The sequence below is a fragment of the Lytechinus variegatus genome, chromosome 3 (assembly GCF_018143015.1).
Source record: "Lytechinus variegatus isolate NC3 chromosome 3, Lvar_3.0, whole genome shotgun sequence".
Classification (NCBI taxonomy): Eukaryota; Metazoa; Echinodermata; class Echinoidea; order Temnopleuroida; family Toxopneustidae; genus Lytechinus; species Lytechinus variegatus.
Window position 1 is genome coordinate 23,804,461 of NC_054742.1, and position 22,903 is coordinate 23,827,363.

The window sequence follows — 22,903 nt, forward strand, 5'->3', positions numbered from 1 at the left end:
TTCATTTCTGCTCACTCTTTACGTTCGTATAAACTTGCATACACATCTTTTTTTCTTCAGGAAGACAAACATTTCCCAGAATGTTCAAAATTTTAGGAAAAAGTACATAAGATTTGCAAAAAATTTAGCTCGCGCTTCGCGCTCGCATTATATAAATAAGGGTTATGGTATTATACATTTATGTTTCATAAGAATAAAGCTAAAAAGTGACCATTAGGACTACCCCTTCAAAGAAACAAAAAATCATATTCGAGCAGCCGATCGGGGAAATATGGCTGAAAAAATTCGGGGCCCCCCTATTGGCGAAGGCTGGATCCGCCCCTGACCTGGACAGACGGCATTTGGATCCCTAAGTCTCGCCTTCACCTCTGAAGGGCGAGACAAAAAAAAATCACACTTAGTGAAGAGAAATTAATTCAAATTCCTCAATCTTTCACATGTTTGGGGTGCTCATAATTTCTTTCAAAAACAACTTTTTAGATCTTTGCATTTCAATCAAATTCACCTTGTTAAGGGTACTCAAAATGCAAGATACCTCTTCTTTTGACATGAATTTGACAAGACATCGAAAACTTTGCGCTTTGTGCAGGAGGTGGGACTCCTCCCTCCCTGCACCCTTTGCAACCCCTAAGGAGCACAGCCCTCTCCAAAAATTAAATCCTAGCTACGTGGTTGGGAGTCACATGAATACATCATATACATGCTGCATTGATTGTATTCCATAACTGATCAATATAGAAAAGAGTTCTAAATATTTGATCATATTTATTGTGCTTTTACATTGACAAAATAGAATAGAGTCTGCATTATTAGACTACAAACAGCCTGGGAATTCCCAGCCACTAGCTGTCTGGAGCATTACAATTTGGGAATCCCCAGTGTTTATGCACATACTGTACTGTCATTTGATAAAAAAAAATGCAGGGTTATCGTAAAACATTCTAGAACGGTGCTTGTCTAGAAGTGTGATATCAAAACAACCATTGACTTGAGGCATTAAACCGTGACTTGACATTGAACAGTTTCAGATAAAGGAAATGAATTCTGCTTCCACAAATCAGCCATGGGATGACTGTTCCATGGATGGAGAAAGAAAACAAGCTCTACAGGAAATTATCCACTGGCAGGTGAGTTTGGGTCATCAAAATAAAAACATGAAAATAGGATTACAAAAATATTGATTCATTTTGTGTTTTTTGTGTTTGTTGTATTTTCCCATCACAAGTAAAATTGGCATATCATCAAGGCTGCCCAGGACTATCATGGTGATCTCATTTTTCACATAAATCACAGATTATATGTCGATTTTCAAATTAAAACAGCATAATGAATCGTGATTGCAAATGCACATAACACAAACACAATCAGCGGTGAACTGTTCAGTGTTCAAAATATAAAGCTTTGGCAGAGATGCCAAGTTCAAAAAAATGTTATGCGTGAGATTTTCATGACTCGACGTCTCTGTGCGCGCGGCCAGTATACCATAGAGTTAATGTTTAGGTTTACTCTATGGCCAGTACTTACACTCGTACGTTGCGAAAAGGCGCGCGCGCAACGCTCGCGCGCATGAGAAATGGGCTTCAAAACTATGCGATGCACGCACGCGATTCATCGTATCACGTATGGTGAGACTACTACATATCGACCACCTCTTGTGCAACCGACCACCTTGCGCGCATTAAAATTATTGCGTATTCCAAACAATACGCGCAGGAGAGTAGGCGCAGTGTCCATAGAAACGTAAACGGTAAGAATCGATTTTACGAGAAAAAAAAGAACAGAAAGTACGGTAAATATTTAGTAGAATTAATCAAAATTGTATTGACCAGACCCAAACCCCGCTGAAAAACCAAGAAATCCGATAGGAAACGTCTTTAGAACAAGTATCCGTCGTCAATCGTCGAATCATGTGCCGGAGCTCGCAATGGAAGTAGTGAGACGATCATTTAGCATGTTGACATCACAGAACTGATTTGGAAGAGTCAAAATACTTCGCCACAGGCACAGCGACAAGAATTAGTGTATCGTGGGTGGTCGGTTTCAAAAGATGGGTGCAAATGAGCAAATGTAAATTCGCTGAATTCGTTGTTCGTCGATACATACGCTGATTGAATCGGAGTCGCCGTGAGAAACATGGGAATCTGATCTGCTCAATTTTCTGCACAAATGAGATGAAAACTGGGTAAAATTGATAAATATTTTCACAGATACAATGCTTAGAAGATTAGGTGGTCGATAAGGGGTAGTTCCAACCATACTAGCTGTGCGCTGACTGCACTCTCGATTCGTCTCGCGTGCCGGCTAGACGCGAAGGCGGTCGGCCAGTCATATAATCTGGCGAACAATGCTACTTTTTCTCTTTTTTTTTCTGTCGGGTCCCGATGCATGAGAAAAATGGGTGCTATGCGTGAGATCGTGAGACGGACCCTGAATGCGCATTGTGCGTGAGACTTGGTAGCTCTGCTTTGGTAATCAACCACCCATGGGTGCATTGCATATCAGCTGTACATAGAAATCACAGACACAATGCACTTACATCGATGGTGGTAATTGATTTAGACCTATGCAAAGGGGTAAAAAAAAATGAATTTATCATATGAATTCATTTGACACTTATCAAATATATAATGACTTTCATTCGAACAGAATGCTCAGTAGTGAGCATATTATTTACTAAGAAGCTATACTTACCTTTACCATCTCATCAAATTGCTATTCGTTACCCTGACTCAAATAGCCCCTGGTAAAAAACTCCCCGAAAGAGGCTAACTGCAATCAGGTAGCCTGGGAAACCCGTCACGGGACAAACCCATAAAACCCCCTCGCCACATATAAGCCTCCTCTTTCGTTGCCAAGGAGGGGCGAGGTCTGCTGGGGAGGATGGGTGGGGAGCTATATATAGCTTGTTAGTAAATAATATGCTCACTACTGAGCATTCTGATTTACTACACTGCGCTATACTTACCTATACCATCTCATCAAATTGCTAGAATAGCACAAAAAAAAAACTGGAGGAGATGCAAAAACAAGACCCTTTCCAGACAAGTTAGCATAACAACGATAAAGAAACTGATTTACTACAAAATGGAGTAGTCTCCCAACTGGAGAAGCTAATCTAGGAATAAAGGGGTAAGAATCATCAACCACATTAATGAAATATATCAACTGGAAATAGCCCAGGAAAAATTAGGACAAGACAGAACCGCCAAGGCAAAACCTGTGTCTTGGCTATTACATCAGATAAGTAATAAGATACAATGGTATTGGAATTGGTCCAATAGGTTGCCTGGAGGATCTCCTCCAAAGAAGTACCCTGAAAAAGCGCCCAAGATGCTGCTATGCCCCATGTATCGTGGGCTCCAAAGGACCCTGATAAAATGGCATTTTCTCCAATAATAATAACATAATAATAACAATATTTATAAAGCGCAACATATCCATCTCTAAGAGATGCTCAAGGCGCATACAAATAACAAATAACAAAAGAAAAATTAACAAACTAAACATAAGAATAAAGAACTAGACTGTAAACTGCTGGTATGATTTAGCAGTATGCATTAAGCATCAGGTGAGTTTTAAGTGCTGCCTTAAATGTAGAAAGAGTATTAGCTGTCTGAATAGATAGCGGTAACCTGTTCCACAAAAAAGGTGCAGCAGATGAAAATGCTCTATCCCCCCAACTTCGTTTAGTAGGTATTTCTTTGAGCCTTACATTATTTGAAGAACGCAAACCAGAACGACCTGAGGAATGGGTTAACAGAAGCGATGAGATGTAATCAGGAGCTAGATTATTTTGTGCACGATAGGTTAAGAGGAGAATTTTGTAGATTACACGCTGTTGAACAGGGAGCCAGTGGAGGGATTTTAGGATAGGAGTGATACGTGAGGATCTTCTTGATTTGGTCACAAGGCGAGCAGCAGTATTTTGGACTTTTTGCAGTCTGTTAACTTGGTTGGCGGGTAAACGAAAGAGTAAAGAATTGCAATTGTCAAGATGTGAGGTAACGAAAGCATGTACTAACTGTTGGGTGGATTGAGGTGAGAGATATTGTCTAATTGTACGGATATTTCGAAGATTACAATTAGCTAGTTTCACACAATTCGAAACGTGAGACTCAAATGACATGGCAGAATCAAATAGTACTCCAAGATTCTTAGCCTGATGTACAGAAGTTACACGGGCAGAGCCAACTTGGACATGAGATATATGAACTTTACTAAGCTGTATTCTGTTACCAAATAAAATGAATTCTGTCTTTGCATCATTTAGTTTTAAGTGACTCTCAATCATCCAGTTCCTTATATCAGCTATACAGTTTTCCAGTTTTTGTACATTTTCATCTATTTCCGTTTGAACTGGTCTGCAAGTGAAATAAAGTTGTAGGTCATCCGCATACATATGATAACTGACACTATGTCTCTGTACAATATGTTGAATGGGTAGTGTGTAAATATTAAAAAGTTGCGGACCGAGAACAGATCCCTGCGGGACCGAAAAATCTATACTTACTGAGGCAGAGTGAGCATCATGTATACAAACTTCTTGTGATCTATGACAAAGATAAGACTCAAACCACCTTAAAACTATACCACTTAGACCTATTTCTTTCAATCTATAAGACAAAATGCGATGATTAACAGTATCAAAGGCACTCCACCCGACCTGATCCCCTGCACTAACCATTGAGTAATTGTAATTGGACTAACAGGGCTGTGAGGTTCTATTGAACTAATGAACAGTTGGTGGGAGGTGCGAATACACCAATCAATCCAATCAATGTACCACTTTAAGGCACGTACGGGACTTCATAACCTATGTTCAGAATCTGACGAGAGATTGTAAAATCATCTTGTTCACCCCAGGACTTGAACCTTGGACTCCAAGGATGCTAGTCAAGTGCGTTATCCATTCAGCCACGATATCCCCCTAATGGCTGGAAGAACAACATCACAGGATTTAGATGTTTCTTTTTTATTCTTAGCTAGGAAATCAGGTCTAGGGATCGAGCGGACTCTGTCCTTCTCCCAACAAATATGACCTGGTCTCACTGTGAGTGCATGAAGCAAACTACGTCTTTGACTTGAAGCTATAGTCAACAAGAAGGCTGTCTTAATGGAAAGATCAAGAAGGGAGCAATTATGTATGGGTTTAAAGGGGGATTTGACTAGGGCCCGAAGGACTCGTGGAAGGTTCCATTTGGGGAAGAGTCTTCGGCTGGGAGGATTTTGTTAAGAAGAGGGATCTTGTTAGTCTGGTAAGGACAACTGAATTGAGGTAGTCTCCCTATTATGGAAGCCTGAATGAATGGCTGCTATGGCTGACCTGTAACCCCTTATAAAAGAGACTGATAAACCTTCGTCAAATAATAGAAGAAATCTGCTATCTAACTTAAAGAGGCAAGGTGGGATCAATCTGTAAACTGCCACACATCTGAAGTATCACTAGAGTCTAGAATCATGAGTGTTCTAATTATGATGTATATTCATGCATTCATTGTTTTCTTGAAAATTCAGTGAGCTTCTCTTTGTTTACAAATGACATTGTGCAAATTTCCTGTAGAAAAATTTATGACATTGATGGATTTCAATATAGTTACGATTAATTGGACGATTGATTGGATCAATCATAACTCTTTGTAAGACAGGGCCCTGGTTTGAGAACAGACCTGTCATATCATCACAAGATATAACCTTTCTGGTGGAATCCCCAACAAATCTAGAATTGTCTTTTCTATCCTTTTCCTACTATAGGATCAACTCTGCCATGTGCTTGTAAAGTGTCTACAAAAAAATCTTCTTTTCTAGTCTAAGTCTTCATACTTCACACTTCATATGTTATGCAGCTAATAGATGCCATCTTTGTGACATCTGTGTTGATATACGCTACTATCAGAATGTAGAAACTTTATGTGTTTTTTGGTTGGATTCCTCATGGGTCTTGCAAGGAACTTCTTACTACAGTCCCACACCTTGGACTTTTTGTGATACTTGGAGCTAAAAATGTTAGTGAAAGTGAAAGTGGATCAATGTGGAGAAATGTCCTTGAGAAGTTATTAGTTAACATTCCATTCCTGTAAACATAGTCTTCGCTTCAAAACAGAGTACTACTCTATCAATGCTCTTGCTGTTCACATAAACCTGTCATGTCACTTGGGTCTTTTCCTCCGCTGCAGACTTCACTCACATTAATTTTCAACAATTTGCTTTTTTGGATTATTCCCACCCATTTCTCATTTTAAACCCATATTTTTTAATATGCCAACAAAAAGGGAATCTGACGACATTGCCCAGCTTGTCATCGACAAGCTCGAGAAAAGTAGTCAACTAAAAAATTTGTAAAAGATGCAGTTACAGAGGCAATGTCTGCAATCATCACCCGGCTAGAGATGCAGGAGGGCCGGATCATGGATCTTGAGGGGAGGATAAAGGCCCAGGAGTCAGAGATTCAACTACATAAGGAGGCAGAAAAGAAATCAGTGGAAAAGATGGCAGTCTTGGAGCAAAGAATTGATGACCTGGAGCAAAAATCCAGGTCACGCAACATCAGGATCCAAGGAGTTCCAGAGATGAAAGATGAGGATCCAGAGGAGGATGTCTTTGACATTGGCAGGAGGATGGGGGTCAACTTGAGTTCATCCGACTTTGTCCGATGTCATCGACTGGGTCCTCCAGTAGACAAATGAGCAAGGAGAAGTTCTCCTCGTCAACTGCTAGTGGAGTTTTCCAGCCTCCGCACCCGAGCTCGTATTATGGGAGCCAGATCAAAGTTGAAGGGCTCAAAAATCTTTGTTCACGACGATCTGACTCCCACAAGACAGAAGCTACTTTTCAATGTTCGTCACTCACCGAAAGTTGAGCGGTCTTGGAGCAACGATGGAAAAATTTTCGCTGGAATTAAGAACACGGGAGGCGGACTTACGAAAAAACTCATCACATGTGATGATGATATTTTGAAGCTTTGAATTATAATTAATGCCTATTGTAGGACATCATGCTGACCTATATGCCCACTTTGAAAAAAAGGTTATTTCCTTGCAAGCCAAATCCCATGATAACCCAAAATTACTTTTCTTTTTCCATTCAACTTTCCTTTGTAATTTCCTTTGTGTTTTTTTTTTCTTTCATTGTTATTTCTATTACAATCTCTAATCATCTTTTTTGTTTATTTTTTTCATTTGCTTTTGTAAGTTATATAATATGTTCATTTTATTTTATATACATTATTGTATGTTTTTCTCTTATATATTATGTGTGCATCTTGACATTCTTCCTTTTCATGCTGACATGTTCTTTATGGCGCAAACAGTTAGATTTCACTTGAAATTGTATACTCAACATCCAAATGATTAGTATAGAAGAAGCCATTTGTAACTCCTTAGAAAATAATTCAAGAATACTAGAGCTTAGTGATACTGATGATTTAGGACATGCTTCTGCAATTAACTGTCAATACTATTCAGAAAATCAGTTTATTCATAGTTTTCATAACAATCTTGAAATTGCTACTGTCTTGCATTTAAATATGAGAAGTATGCCTAGGAACTTTGATGCATTTAGTACACTAATTGACAAATTTGAAGATAGTAAAACAGTGATTGGAGTCACTGAGACGTGGTTCTCGAGTGAGAATGACTCAAATCTTTATCATATTCCTGGTCATAATCTTGTGTCTAATCATAGATATGCTAAAAAAGGAGGTGGAGTCGCTTTATATATTCCAGATTCAGTGGACTTTCAATTAAGGGATGAGCTAAATATGATGGCTGAGCATATGGAATCAATATTTGCAGAGTGCTTCATTCCAGGAAAAAGAAATGTTTTATTTGGAGTTGTGTATAGACCCCCTCAGAGTAACTTAGAGAGTTTTGTGAACGAAATGCATAGTATATTTTCAAACCCACTTTACGTAAACAAAACAATTTTCATAATGGGTGACTATAATATAAACCTCCTTCAGTGTGATGAAAATTATCATTATGATGCATTTCTTAATATGATGCTGTCTTTTTCCTTAATGCCATTAATTATTAAACCAACAAGGGTAACTGAAGCTTCATCTACGCTCATAGATAACATTTTCTGTAATAGACAACCTTTTCCATCCTCAGGGATCATTGTATCAGATATTTCAGATCATTTCCCAATCTTCGCTCGTCTAAACTTGGATAGAGGCTGTAGACAAGAATCCAAATCAATTCGGAAAAACACTTCCGCTAATATCGCAAAGCTGAGGGCAGCATTAATGGAAACTGACTGGAGTGAAGTTCTTAAAGAAAATGATGTTCAAAAGGTTCTTACAAAAATTCATGTCTCTGTATAATAAAAATGTACCAATTGTAAAGCAAAGTAGAAGAAATCGTAAAACTGTTCCTATTATGCCATGGGTTAGTGCTTCTTTGTTGAGATCCATTAACAAGAAAAACAAGCTGTATTATTCGTATAAAGTGCGTGGTACTGAATCTTCACGTAAACGTTATATAAATTATAAAAATACGCTTACTTCAGTTCTTCGTACTGCAAAGAAATCATATTATTGCACTCAATTTCAAGCAACAAGAAACAATATCAAGGGAACTTGGAAAGTGATTAAGAAAGTATTCAAGTCAAAGGAAAAGATATCACATGTAAAGAGTATTGAAATTAACGGTCGTGTGGTGGAAGAAAGGAATATTATAGCAGACAACTTTAATGATTACTTTTGCAGCATTGGTCCAAAACTTTCACGGGCAGTGCCACTTTCTCAGCAGACTTACAGAGATTTTATGAAAGAGCGAAATAGTAAAAGTTTATTTTTCTTACCAGTAGTTCGGGAAGAACTGCTTACCATTGTGAAATCTCTTAAAAACGGGAAAAGTCCCGGTTATGATGGGGTTACTAACAACTTCATTAAAGAAATTATCTTAGGAATTATTCAACCCCTACTTCATGTCTTTAATCTATCAATGTCATGTGGGGAAGTTCCTACTGACATGAAAATTGCGAAGGTCGTACCCATTTTTAAGAAAGGGGACCCTCAATATCTGAATAATTACAGACCTATTTCTCTATTGACTGCATTCTCAAAGATTCTTGAGAAAGTGATCTATGTTAGAACTCTGAAATTTTTCAACAAGAGTAATATATTTTCTAAATTTCAGTTTGGCTTTCGTGAGAAACATACCACCACCCATGCCTTGCTACATTTTATTGATAAAGTATCACAATCCATAGACAAAAAGATGCATACAATTGGTATATTTCTTGATTATTCGAAAGCTTTTGACACAGTAGATCATGATATTTTGATTGGCAAGTTATCACATTATGGTATCAGGGGTACAGCATTGGACTGGTTCAAGAGTTACTTAGCTGACAGGAAACAATTTGTCTCGATAAAGGATGCTGAGTCAGGTTTACAGAATGTCACTTGTGGTGTTCCCCAGGGATCCCTCCTTGGTCCGTTATTATTTATTGTGTATATTAATGATTTTCACTATTCCTCTGATATTTTATCATTCATTTTATTTGCAGATGATTCAAGTTTGTATTATTCCCACAGAAATCCTGAGACCCTTTTAAAAACAGTTAATAGTGAACTGAGGAAAGTCACTTTGTGGATTCAAGCAAATAAATTATCTCTAAATTTGCAGAAAACAAATTACATGCTTTTTAGCAACAGGATTAGAGAAGTTCCAGGTGATGTTATATTTAATGATGTGTTAATAGATAGAGTAAAGACGACCAAATTTCTGGGGTTGCATATAGATGAAAAACTGATTTGGAAAACCCATATAAATCATCTATGTAAGACATTATCAAAAAAATTGTGGTGTAATATACAAATTGAAATCCTTTTTCTCTACTGATATTCTTTGTATGATGTATTCAACACTAATTCTCCCTTATCTCAATTACGGTGTTCTTGCATGGGGTAATTCTCTTAAAACCAATCTAGAAAGGGTGTACTTGATTCAGAAAAGAGCTTTAAGAATTGTTTGTAATGTTAACTATCGCTCGCATACTACCCCACTTTTTTATGAGCATAGAATTCTTAAATTACAAGATATCTATGATTTTCAACTTGGTACTCTAATGTATGCATACAATGCAGGCATCATGCCACCAGCTCTGGTCACAATGTTCATGAAAAATAGTGACATACATAACTATTATACACGAAATGCTTCTGCATTCCACTTACCAAAGTTACATACAAGTTTTGCTTTTAGGACAGTTGTAAATACAGGACCCAGGTTCTGGAACTCTCTCAATTCAAATATTAAAAAATCGGTAAGCATTTATACTTTTCAGCGTGTACTTAAAGGTTATCTTCTTAACTGTTATTTGTGAGTTGCTCTAGGTTAAGATATGCTTTTATATACTATGTTATTTTTTAATTTTGGAGCCTATAAAAAACTGTATATAAGACTGGAGAATGTTATGATATATCAATATTAATTTATCTTGTATCTTGTCTAACTGGTTTCTTCTGCAGAGGGTCAGCCCATGTTTTTTTTTTCCTATTCTTTTCTTGTGTATCTTTTACCTTTGTCATGTTTTGTTTTTTAATTTACTATTTTACATACGATCTTCCTCTTTTTTTCATGCCATGTTATCCATACGTATTTCTTCTTCCATCATATATCCCTTAATTATATCATATTGTTGTTAGTTTATTAGACTTCATAATTGTACATTCAAGCAATGTATTCTTTTTTTTTTTTTAGTGTGTTTTTTGTCATTGATTAGTTTTAGTTTTTCTTTTTCTTGTGTGTTTTATTGTTGTTGCTTTTTTTGTAGTTGTTTTGTTTCTCTTGTATTTTTAAGGATATTACATGTACACACTGAATACTATTTAGTCATGTACTTGAAACAAAGGAGACCCTAGCCTTACAAGCCTTGCTTTTCAGGGGTTCTCCTTGTCTTTCTCTCAATACGTAATTAGTTATTTGCTGTGTTTCTTTTTTTTCTCTACTGTAACAATGATTTATGGTTAATTGATTTTCATTTGTAGAATGTGAAATCACACTTGTAAGATAAATGTATGTGCAGACAGAAAGATGAATAAATATCTTATCTTATCTAATAGTTATTTTGGATGGAATCCTCTTTACAAAACACTTGCTCAACCCTTTTGATAGTTGTTGGATTGCTGCAAGGTCCATAGTGACTTTTTGATATCATACAAAGGATTTCTAGATCAAACATTGAGGACTTCATGATTAAACCAATGACATTTGCAGAGTAATGAATATCGTACAGATGTTGTGGAGCGTTGTGGCCCAGTGGATTAGTCTTCCAACTTTGAAACAGAGGGTCGTGGCTCGAATCCCAGCCATGGCATAATTTCCTTCAGCAAAAAAAAAATTCATCCACATTGCACAGCACTCAATCCAAGTGAGATGAATGGGTACCTGGCAGGACTATTCCTCGAAAACCCAGGGTAACAATATCCAAGTCTTTGGACATAATGTGATATGTGCTATACAAGAACTGCATTATTATCATTAAAGGGGAAGTTCACCCTGAAGAAAACTTTGTTGTAAAAATAGCAGAAAAAAAGGTAAAAAATATTGGTGACGGTTTGAGAAAAATCCATTAAAGAGTAAGAAAGTTATAAGAGTTCAAAGTTTTGGATTTGTGACGTCATAAACGAGCAGCTGCCCCATGTGTTATGTAATATAAAGTGCATGAATTTCATTTTTTTATGGTTCCCGATAACATAATTTTGTTTTCTATTCATGATCGGGTGTGTAATGATTTGTCTATTGATATACAAAAGGTACAGCGAAAACATTCTCAATTTTCTAAGAAAAAAGACATCTCATTGATATTTTACCATTCGCTATGTAGGAATGCTGCTCGCATATGACATCACAGATCAAATAATTGAAATTCTAATAACTTTTTATTTATTTGATAAATTTTTCTCAAACCTTTGGCAATATTTTTTATTATTTTTTCTGCTATTTTTACAATAAACTTTTTCTCAGGGTGAACTTCCCCTTTAACCAATTCCTAAGGAAAGTTGCAGGCAAAATTTATGAGATACCATATTGGCCTTCAATTCGATGTAGGAAAGAATTGACCACCCCTTGTACACTTTCAGAACCAGTTTGTTGGATCAGCTGGTAGAATGTACTTCTCACAACCAGGAGGTGTGTGTGTGGGGGGGTATTTGCTACTACCCTGTTTGGCGTTCAACATTTAGAGGATAGATCCTCATCGATCTGGAGCTGCACAGTGGCTGCCGGCTCACAATCAATAGGGTAAAAAGAATTTTGGAATATTTCTATACTCAGATTTCTATTACAAACAATAAAATATCTTAATCACAATCCCTGATTGAGAACTCTGTGATTGTATGGGGAATCTTTATCATTGGAACACACAGTAGATTATTAAATGTCATAATCATTTCCAAGGAGAAGCTGATATCATTGTGGCAAGTGTGGTAGAATCTGTCTGAGCATTCGAAGACCACTCCCTAAACCACATCTAAACGTTACTTCTGTCATTCCTTTATAAGCCAATAATAGAGTAGATACATACCTCAGATGCCACAAAAAAATCAAGAATATAAAAAATACTAGGTCTACATTCTACACAAGTGACCTCAACTTTGTAAGTAATCCAAGTTTGGCAAGTTTTACCATTATGCCTGTATGATTTGCCTGGTATGATTTTGGCAACCTCATCCATCACCACTATTTCCTCCTTTCTATGTTCTTCTGATATGAAAAAGTTTCTTTTTTTTATTCTTTTTTACTGCACATTAACTTGACCACCTCAATATCACATATTGCTGTGGACTTGGAACAGATTTCAAATAATGAAATGCAATAGCAAAGAAAGTCTTTCCCCTACTGGGACTTGCTGAAGGTGGGGAAGGGCTAGTGTTAGATTGTCAAAAGCCCCGGTTATGAATATGAGTGGGGGCCCTGAATTCGATGCATTGAAAGTAGGCCTGGCAGCCCCATCCCCCACCATGAGGATTCCTATGACTTTCCCCGTGGCCCCTTTCATTCCTGGCGTCACTACCAGAGCGAGGGAAGGAGGGGGATGACCCCTTATGTTCATTATAGGTCTGTGGCTGGGGTATGGAGCTAGAGCTAGCATATGGAGGTCTCTGGGCTTGGCCCTGGACTAGGTCCTGGTGGACTAGGTCTACTCAAGCCTCAAGGAGAGCTTATAAAATGTCTTGTCAGCTGTGGTGCTGGCTGAAATAGACTTGTCCAATACTTCTTGAAAGTATTGGAGAAGTCTGGCTGCCCCTTTCTCAATCATCTTGAGAGCATCTAGAACTTTAGCCCTCCTTGCCCTTGTGCATAGCAATTAGCAGTGTTGATCTTGCTGCTTGCTCATACTGGAAATCAGCGATTTTTGTGAGTGACTTTAACAATAAGTTCTTGTCATTGATAGAGACTCAAGCCCTCACTACGAGCGGTTAACAGGTTCCCCTAGTACATCGCGAATATCATACCGCTCCGGGCGGCCGCGTCCTGCGCTGCAAGCTGATAGTCGGCTGAGCGGTAACCAGTGCCGCGGAGACGGTTACGGCCCGATCTTAACTTCCTCGCTCCCGCATCCCCGACACGGAAAGCAACGTCCGGGACCGAAGGGGTGCACAAAAGATCCTCAGTCTTGAGCGGCAAACCGATAATCCTTTGAGACTTCTTTACTGATCGGTTTAAGCCGAGAGTGTTGCTTATCTAAGTTCGGACGTCCCGAAAGCAGGATTTATACGGAGCGTCCATCTTGATCGCAGGACTGACTTCGTCCGAACAACTAAGGGTCGAATTCAGGCGGAAGATTGACTACTCTCGCGCGCTCAGCTCATTATTTCGCTAAAATGGTACTGTCTTCGGCCCGAATTAGAGGGCAGTATTTAGTCAAGAGCAAGGCTGACTGATGCCTGTTCCCACTAGCCGGAGTATCGCGTTTGAGTAAGCCAGAACTCTCTCGTACCCCTAATGGTGATTCTCCTCGATCGAATCCCACTTGCTGGGCAGCTTGCAGGGAATGCAAGGAGCTGCTATTAGAATTTGATGGGGAGAAATCGCCCCCAATCTCTTCTGCGAGATGAATCGGGTCGGTGGTAGTCGAATTCCGAATCAGATTCTCCCACGATGGAAAACTTTTATCTACGGCTAGTACGAGGCGAGTTATCATTAGCCCCCACTTCGGCCTCTTCCGATTTATCCGTACCCTGGTCTACCTCCCGCCTATGGGGCTGGGTGTCTGATTGTGTAGTGTCATTAGCCGGCGTTGTCTTGGCCAGGTTATAAGTGTTAGAGTTCTTGTTCTTCTTCTTTATCTTGGCCGCCTTATCATCTTTGCTGTTATTATTTCTCGGCTTTGTCTTGACCGAGTTATTCTCCCCTTTATTGAGATCTTTTGGGTTGGGGGAGGCTTGGGAATTATAAATGTATATGTCAGTTATTTCTTCAGACATCGTGATTCATAAAAATTGCGTGGTGGCTAAACGTTTCGAGTGTACTCAACGACGTCGCGGTAACAAAAGAGGAAGCTTATATGTGGCGAGGGGGTTTAATGGGTTCGTCCCATGATGGGTTTCCCAGGCTACCTGATTGCAGTTAGCCTCTTTTGGGGAGTTTTTTACCGGTGGCTATTCGAGTCAGGGTAATGAATAGCAATTTGATGAGATGGTATAGGTAAGTATAGCGCAGTGTAGTAAATATTTAGGACATAAAGTGAAGTTCAATCACAAGATTCCACAGCTCGATGCTTACTTTTCTTGCTCTTCGACTACGTTAAAAGCAATTTTTCATCTAAAGAGGGCACAAGATTTATATTCATATCAAGACACTACAAGGAAAAGGCTAGGCACTGAAACTATTTTACACACAAATCGATGCGAAGCATTACGCGAAGGCCGCAAAGTGCAGTCTTTCCATTGTATAGACTGTGGTGTACCGTTGTTGACAAACAAACAAAGCTTGTACTGGGCTATTCCACGGTTACTCACGTTACATTTGGAGACACCTTGACTCATACTTGGAGCTGTAACTCCATTATTATTGATAGGAACTAAACATCTCCTTATCACAACAAAGTACACAGTCTGACTATCCTTTGTACAAAAACAAAACTTGGGAAACTTTATTATGCTCCTGGCAACTCTTTGGAATGTGTCGGTTACTCACGTAACATGATTTGGACATGCATAAAATGAAAAGACTCCTCATACAAGGCTTTTATGAAAGTTGATTATATCCATTTCAAAGAAGTTTATTAGGGAGACAAACTTTGTATATAATTTTAAAAAATTAAAAAAAAGAACACGTGGTTTTTACTTGGGGTGCAAATAATATGGTTACTCACATTACGGTTACTCACATTACATTTTGTCCATGTATGGATAACAACGCACATGTCATTAAAAATTCAATACTGTGTGTACAATTCATTGCTAGCCATGCTAGGAACATCAAAAAAGAGATTTTATACCAAAAATTGGAACAATTGGAGCTTTATTACGGAGTAGGAGGGGAAAAGTCTGATTTCACTTACTAATTATGCATAAATTAGCATAATCGCTTTATACCAATTTGCATGAAATGAATTACTATATAGTATTGTAGATTATGTCCAAAACAAACTGCGCGCAAATTTTCGGAGTGATCGTGGGGCCAATTGCCGAGATCTCAAGGGGGGCCTGGGAGGCCCCCCCCCCCCCCCCCGGGCCATATTAAGTCCCAAAATACCCCAGCCTAGATAGGGTTACAGGTAAGGACATTCAATGTGTTGTTCGAACACTCTTTAAAGTTTGGTGAAGCGAAACCAAGTCTTACTAATGCACTCTCGCATTGTGAATACTTCTACTAATATTCCTTCTTTTTTTTGGATTGTATGACCACTGATATTTTGATGAACAAAGAGTCACATCAAAGAGGTGTACCCTCATTTTGCTTTTAATTAATAAAAAATAACTTCACAACGCACCATGAGACTTAAAACTTGACATCCCACAGAAAATGTTACCTAACTGAATAATTTTTACAGGTTACTCACATTACATGATGGTTACTCACGTTACAAAATTACTCATGTTAGTTTTTCTTCTTCATTTTTGTCTCACCTGCGAAGCAGAGTGAGACTATAGGCGCCGCTTTTCCGACGGCGGCGGCGACGGCGTCAACATCAAATCTTAACCTGAGGTTAAGTTTTTGAAATGACATCATAACTTAGAAAGTATATGGACCTAGTTCATGAAACTTGGCCATAAGGTTAATCAAGTATTACTGAACATCCTATTAGAGTTTCATGTCACATGACCAAGGTCAAAGGTCATTTAGGGTCAATGAACTTAGACCATGTTGGAGGAATCAACATCGAAATCTTAACCTGAGGTTAAGTTTTTGAAATGTCATCATAACTTGGAAAATATATGGACCTAGTTCATGAAACTTGGACATAAGGTTAATCAAGTATCACTGAATATCCTGCATGAGTTTCACGTCACATGACCAAGGTCAAAGGTCATTTAGGGTCAATGAACTTTGGCCGAATTGGGGATATCTGTTGAATTCCCATCATAACTTTGAAAGTTTATGGATATGATTCATGAAACTTGGACATAATAGTAATCAAGCATCACTGAATATTTTGTGCAAGTTTCAGGTCTCATGATTAAGGTCAAAGGTCATTTAGGGTCAATGAACTTTGGCCGAATCGGGGGTATCTGTTGAATTACCATCATAACTTTGAAAGTTTATTAGTCTAGTTCATTAAACTTGGACATATGAGTAATCAAATATCACTGAACATCCTGTGCGCGTTTCAGGTCACATGACCAAGGTCAAAGGTCAATGAACTTTGGCCGAATTGGGTTTATCTGTTGAATTACCATCAAAACTATGAAAGTTAATGGATTTTATTCATGAAACTTGTACATAAGAGTAATCAAGTATCACTGAACATCCTGTGCGAGTTTCAGGTCACATGATCAAGGTCAAAGGTCATGTATGGTCAATGAACTTTGGCCATGTTGGGGTTTTTTGTTGAATAACCATCATATCTCTGTAAGTTTATTGGTCTCGTTCATAAAAAGTGGACATAAGAGTAACCATGTATCACTGAACATCTTGTGCGAGTTAGAGTAGTATTCAAAGTCAGCACTGCTGCTATATTGAACCGCGTGATGCAGGTGAGACGGCCAGAGGCATTCCACTTGTTATTAAAAAAAATTGTACTTTTTAATGAATTCGATAGTCATCACCGTGTCAAAGATTGTTTGAAGGAAGAGAATTTAAAATCCCACCAATTAACTGAAGAATTTTTCTCTCAGAAAACAAAGTCAGTTTTTTCGGTTACTCACGTTACATCACCTGAGCAGGTTGCAATATTCATTTTTGAAAGAGTACTACAAATTTACTTGAAAAGCTGTTGTGTATTTTAAGTAATTTGACTATTCTAAACTTCAGAAATATATAAAGTGGTATGTTGTTGCAATAACCTAATGGTAAAAAGGTATATTTCATTTTTCACTATTTTTCTTGTATTTTGGTACAGAATGGAATACACAACTTTTAACCATTTTTTTCCAAAGTACACATATGAAAATAAACTTTTTATTTCTTATTCCTGAAACTACCATGTATGAAGGACTTAAAGTATCAAAAATTCAAGAAAATATTGAATTTGAATTTTTAAGCTCATGTCCACCCACCTGTGGAATTGCCCTACTGCTGATTTCCTTCAAGGCATGTTTTTTTATTTTTCTATTTATTTAGAAATTTGTCATTGCTTTAAATGCTTTCCAAAACAGTTTTATCATCACCAAAAATATTCTTAAAGTATGTTTTCGAAGGTATCTCATTTATTGGTGACCATATTTTTACAAGTAATCATATAAATTGCTTTTACATTGAATTTAGACAGTTATAAAATTACCAACGAGCTGAATTTAGGTTGTGATAATTATTAGCGCCACCATCAAGATTCCTTTTATTTCTATGGAAGAGACATGTGAAACCACTTTCCAGGCCGAGGTACGCGATTTTGCTAGTTTCTAATGAATTCTAATTTGTAAATTAAAATATATACAGTCATGTAACTACTCACGAGGAATGGCCCCGGTGAGCTGGAGCAAGTTTCGGCAAACATTACTTCTGTAATGAAGCGATATTTGATGCACTCCGCCATACACCGGGGTACTACAGTACAGCATTGTGCAGTTGTACGGTAATAGTGTACAGTTACATTGTTGTCATGGTGATCACGGTCGTACGATCGGTGCGACAATCATGACAATGAATGGGGACAATGATCACAACGCCTATTTCCTTTCTTTTGATACAATCTAATGCCAATAAGAGTAAACAAATTATGTTATACTTAAGAATTTAAGTATACTTTTCGACAGCTAACTTACACAAAAGATTAGCTTATAGTCCCAAAACTCGCCCTGGTACACACGGTGATGGTGGTGTAGGCTTATTACTCGTCCATCACAGGCACAGCGCAGTTCATGTGCAGCGCATTTGCAATGATATTGCATGAATTTCCAAAAGTGAAGATAGCCATTAGTTTTTGTATAATGATCGAGCAATGTTGGGGGAGAGCTAAAATCAAATTTATGGACTTTGATTCTTGTGATTAACATCAATAATTATAATTAACGTAATACATAATTTTAATGTCATTAAAATGATTTTATAATTTTATTTTCATTCATTTTGTATTTATTTACCGGGTAGTAGACCGGCAAAACGTTAAAATTAAACATAGCTAACTTCGCTTCGGACGTAGCTAGTGTTCGGATTGTGTACACAATCATGTCGGTCGCGGGCGGCTACAAAGGCCTTCTTAAGCCGAAGAAAAATACAAGAAACTTAGCAGGAAGGACAAACTTGATAATGCAAGAGAGAGGGTGGTTTGGAAGTTGGGGGAGGAGAAGATTGAGGAAATTGTGAATACCTTTTCAAAGGCTGACGGCACTGCAAACAAAGCATAAGATCACTAAAAAGAAAAAAAATCTGTACAAAACATTAAAATATACTTGTACACATTTGTTGGTAACCCAGGGAACAGCGCAAAAAATAAAATAAATGATTCAACAAAATGGCGGATTATTATTTGGTACCCCAGGGTACCAAATACTGCATCATTTACTGACTTGTCAGATTTGTTTTCTCTCAAAATTAAGCAATTCATCATTTCACTAAAAAAAAAAACATATTTCACTTTTCTCAAAAATATTTCTTTTTTACAAAGAATCATTTTACTCGTTACATTTTCAATTTAAGAGAAACAAATCATTTTACTTCTGTTGGATAACACATACGGCATGCTGTATAAAATTGTACGTAAAATTCATTAACCAAAATCACTTCCCTTACATATCCTTACAACGCCACCCCCCCCCCTGCTGGAATCAAAACAAATTTGTATGCACTTTGTTTAAAATAAAAAATGTAACAAAATGAATATTTCAACAAATGTTTAACATTAATTTATGGTAATATTAATATTCTAAAGATTGTTACCTTAAATTTTGTATCTTTTCATGTAGGAGATATACTATGGCACATGCTTTTGCATACATCCCAGATCTAGACAATCTCACTCCTGGGCTATTGGATTTACCCCTTGCGTTCAACAAAGGAGACCTGACTGGCAACCAAGAGGCACAGGCCAAACGTAAACTAAACCGACGGATCCCTCTGATAACAAGAGAACTTAAAGACCGTCCAATCCGTCATGGAAACAGAAATTATGTAGGTATGCTGCATTACAGACTACAGGAGAAGGACAAAGCCATTATATGTTGGGAAAAGACAGTTGAAGAGGATCCTACAAACCTCAATGCCATTAAAGATCTATGTACTGCATATGCCAAGCTTGGAGACCACAATGAATCAAGTAAGTGGCACACACATCTTGAAGATATCCAGAGCAAACTATCTGGCAATCCAGATGAGGAAAAGCTAGTGAAAGCTCGGTGCCGATTCGAGCAAGCCTTTGCCACATGCTGGGACCTGCACACACAGACATGGACCAAAGGGATAATGCCAATGGAGCAAACTGTGAAGAAATTAAGGGCAGCTCTGGAGTATGCAGGAAGTGTTATCAGCCAGGATGAGAAAGAGGATTGGTGCTTAGCGATTGGGCAAGCCTATGAACGTCTATCTCACAGACACAAACGTAACAACAACATTCCACAATATATATATTCAATTGATATGGCAGCTAAGTATCTACACTTTTCCATATCTTCCTCAAAGCACACCTTGCACAGGGTAGAGGCATGGGGTGTCCTTGGAAATGCCCTGAAGTACAATCCAACTGATACACGTACTTCTATACCTAGATTTATCAGGAATAAATATAAAAAATATTGGTATGAACCCTCACTGTGTTATGACCAAGCACTTTATCTTGACCCTGGTAATGCATGGGTTTTGGGAAACTATGGTCATCTGTTATATATGCAAAGAGAGTATCCAGCAGCAATCAAGAAACTAAACGAATCCATCATGAAGGACCCGAGTCCTTCATCGTGGTTCTCGTATGACACCCTATCCAAAGTATACAAAGAAATAGCAAGGAACACAGATGACAAATGCCAGAAAGAAAGCTATCAACGTCTAGCAATTGAGAATTCACAGAAGGCAGACAGTTTTAATCCCAATCCTCGGACTAAGTCTCATAGAGGTGAAATAGCCTTTGACATGGCCAAATCTTCCTCTACTGATCAAGAAAAGAAATGCTATTCACTGCAAGCCCTTGGACATTTTACTGAGTCCTTTGAGATCCAAGATGGAATGGACATAAGTGATGCCCACTTCAAGCAGGGTAAATGTCTTTTAGACAGGGACAGGTGGTCAGCAGTACAATCTTTCAAAATGGCAATTAGTACCAGCTGTAGAAGTACTTATCAAGAGAGCATAGTATCTAAGTATTTGCTTCCAAATTACTTAGACCACTATAAAGCTGAACAAAAACCCAAGAACCTTCTTGCAGAGTTGGCCTTCTGGATTACTGATGCTTGTGTACAACAACAATCTGCAACCATCATTTTCGAGAACTTAGGTAAGTTGGCCCGAAGGAAATTTCAAAACGAAATCCTAGATGTGATGGAGTACATAGTATTAAAACAACCAACTGTGAATAGTGTGAGTGGAATGATCACTGCAGGCTTCATCATCTTAAGAAAGACATCTTTCAAGAGAGAGAACTATAAGAGATTACAAAATCTTGAGAGTCAGCATAACAGCAGGATGCATTCTTCAATCTCTGTATGCCCATCCACTTCCCTGCCAGATCATGTGCCTCCAGAAAAAGCACAGAATCCAAACTGTGAATATGACTTCTACGTTATTACACCAAGTGAATGGACTCGATGGGTACAATACAGTCTTCTTGCTGGTATGGAGTGCGATTTCTACTCTCTGAAAGGTTACTATCAAGAAAGGGATACACCAATAGGCAAAATGAGGCTAAAATCTCAAGCAGAAGCCATCAAAATGTCTGCTTACATCCTCATAATACATTCAGAGTCTTTCTCAGACCATAGAGAATGCCAGCATCTCTTTGGGATTGCATGCCAGGCTAAGCCAGCCTCACGCATGGCCCTACTAAAACTCGACAACACAGCAATTGCTCAACACATGGCTCATATTGAACAGATATTCGATTTTAGTGGGTATCAGACGACCTCAAGATGGTTTGATCTTGCTAAATTTCTGATGCCTAGGTCATGTACCACCACTGCCACTACTACGACATCCACTAAAAATATGGCTGCTACTGCTACACCTGTACCTAATTGTGACACAGATTAAAATTAACAAGTTTAACAATTGCAGATAACCAATCTGTATCTGGTGTCATCTCATGGTGGTCATCATAATGTCATAAAAAGTGACTCCAACAGATGGAACTATGATTAGGGTAGCTGAACTATTTTCATAAAATTAATTGATCATTTTATTATACAACATGAAAGGACATACCGCTAATATCTATGCTTGCTTGGCAAATAACACTTGTATTTAATAAGTGTGACTTTTAAGATTAAATTTAATTTTCTGTAATAGATTATCTATATCAGTTCAATCAATTTGACATTCAAAGTTTAGCATGTAATATGATAACTGACAATCTTATATGGTGAGGAGGTCGTACTGTATCATTATGCATAAAACATGTAATTAACACTCAATTGTGTCTATTTCAAATAAACCACCTGGACACCTTCAAAAAATATTGCTCAAGACTGCAGCATAAAATCACAGTTCAAGAGCATTTTTTAATGCTCAACTTCCATGGGCTTAAAAGAGTATTATATACCTCATACTAAGATTTTTGTTTCTGATTTGTCAAAACTGCATCATGTGAAGCAGTGCTATTTTGTCTATCATCGTCTCAGGGGTTTGACTTACTGTCCATTTTTTCTATCAAGCCCTCTGATAGTACTCGTAACCCGTGAGGGCGGCACCACAGTTTGGGTTTCTATGCATGCATCTAGTTTCCTCGATGGCGCACTGGAGCTGGCTGGCCAACTGGTTTTATCAGTTGTCCTGGCGTCAGCAGCAGAGCATGCCCAGGAGTGCAGCTTGTTTAAATTAAAACATGAAGGAAAAATGTGGAGAGGAAATATGGATATCACTATGCCAGCGTGAAGCGCCAGCTTAGCTTTTAATGTAGATTTAGACATAAAAACAAAACATTTGAAGTGATATAACCTTGAACAGGATGGATATTTTAATAAAAAATATATTACTAAATGATGCTAGCATGAACCATGAACTGATTTTTTTTTCTGATATGAAAAATGGATTACCAAGATAAATAAAAGATATTGGATATCCAATGAAACAATGCCAGCTGATTTTTTTTTATTAAGACCTGACAGACTTTAAAAAGGCAACACTATTTTTGCACTTCTTGTAATGAT

At 37.9% G+C, this 22,903-nt stretch overlaps 1 protein-coding gene across 1 annotated transcript; it reads left to right on the forward strand.

Annotated features, from left to right (window-relative positions):
- Positions 1 to 392: 392 nt before the first annotated feature.
- Positions 393 to 21,788, forward strand: LOC121410561. Its single transcript, XM_041602731.1, has 2 exons — positions 393 to 1,127; positions 19,517 to 21,788. The coding sequence occupies exons 1-2, from the start codon at positions 1,069 to 1,071 to the stop codon at positions 21,786 to 21,788; spliced, it is 2,331 nt and encodes a 776-aa protein (XP_041458665.1). The 5' UTR covers positions 393 to 1,068.
- Positions 21,789 to 22,903: the final 1,115 nt, after the last annotated feature.

What these genes read in the sequence shown, in the direction of transcription:
- LOC121410561 (XM_041602731.1), top strand. Translation starts at nt 1,069, where the DNA reads ATGACTGTTCCATGGATGGAGAAAGAAAACAAGCTCTACAGGAAATTA. An exon ending in AGGAAATTATCCACTGGCAG is followed by an intron (nt 1,128 to 19,516) that starts GTGAGTTTGGGT and finishes CTTTTCATGTAG; the next exon opens with GAGATATACTATGGCACATG.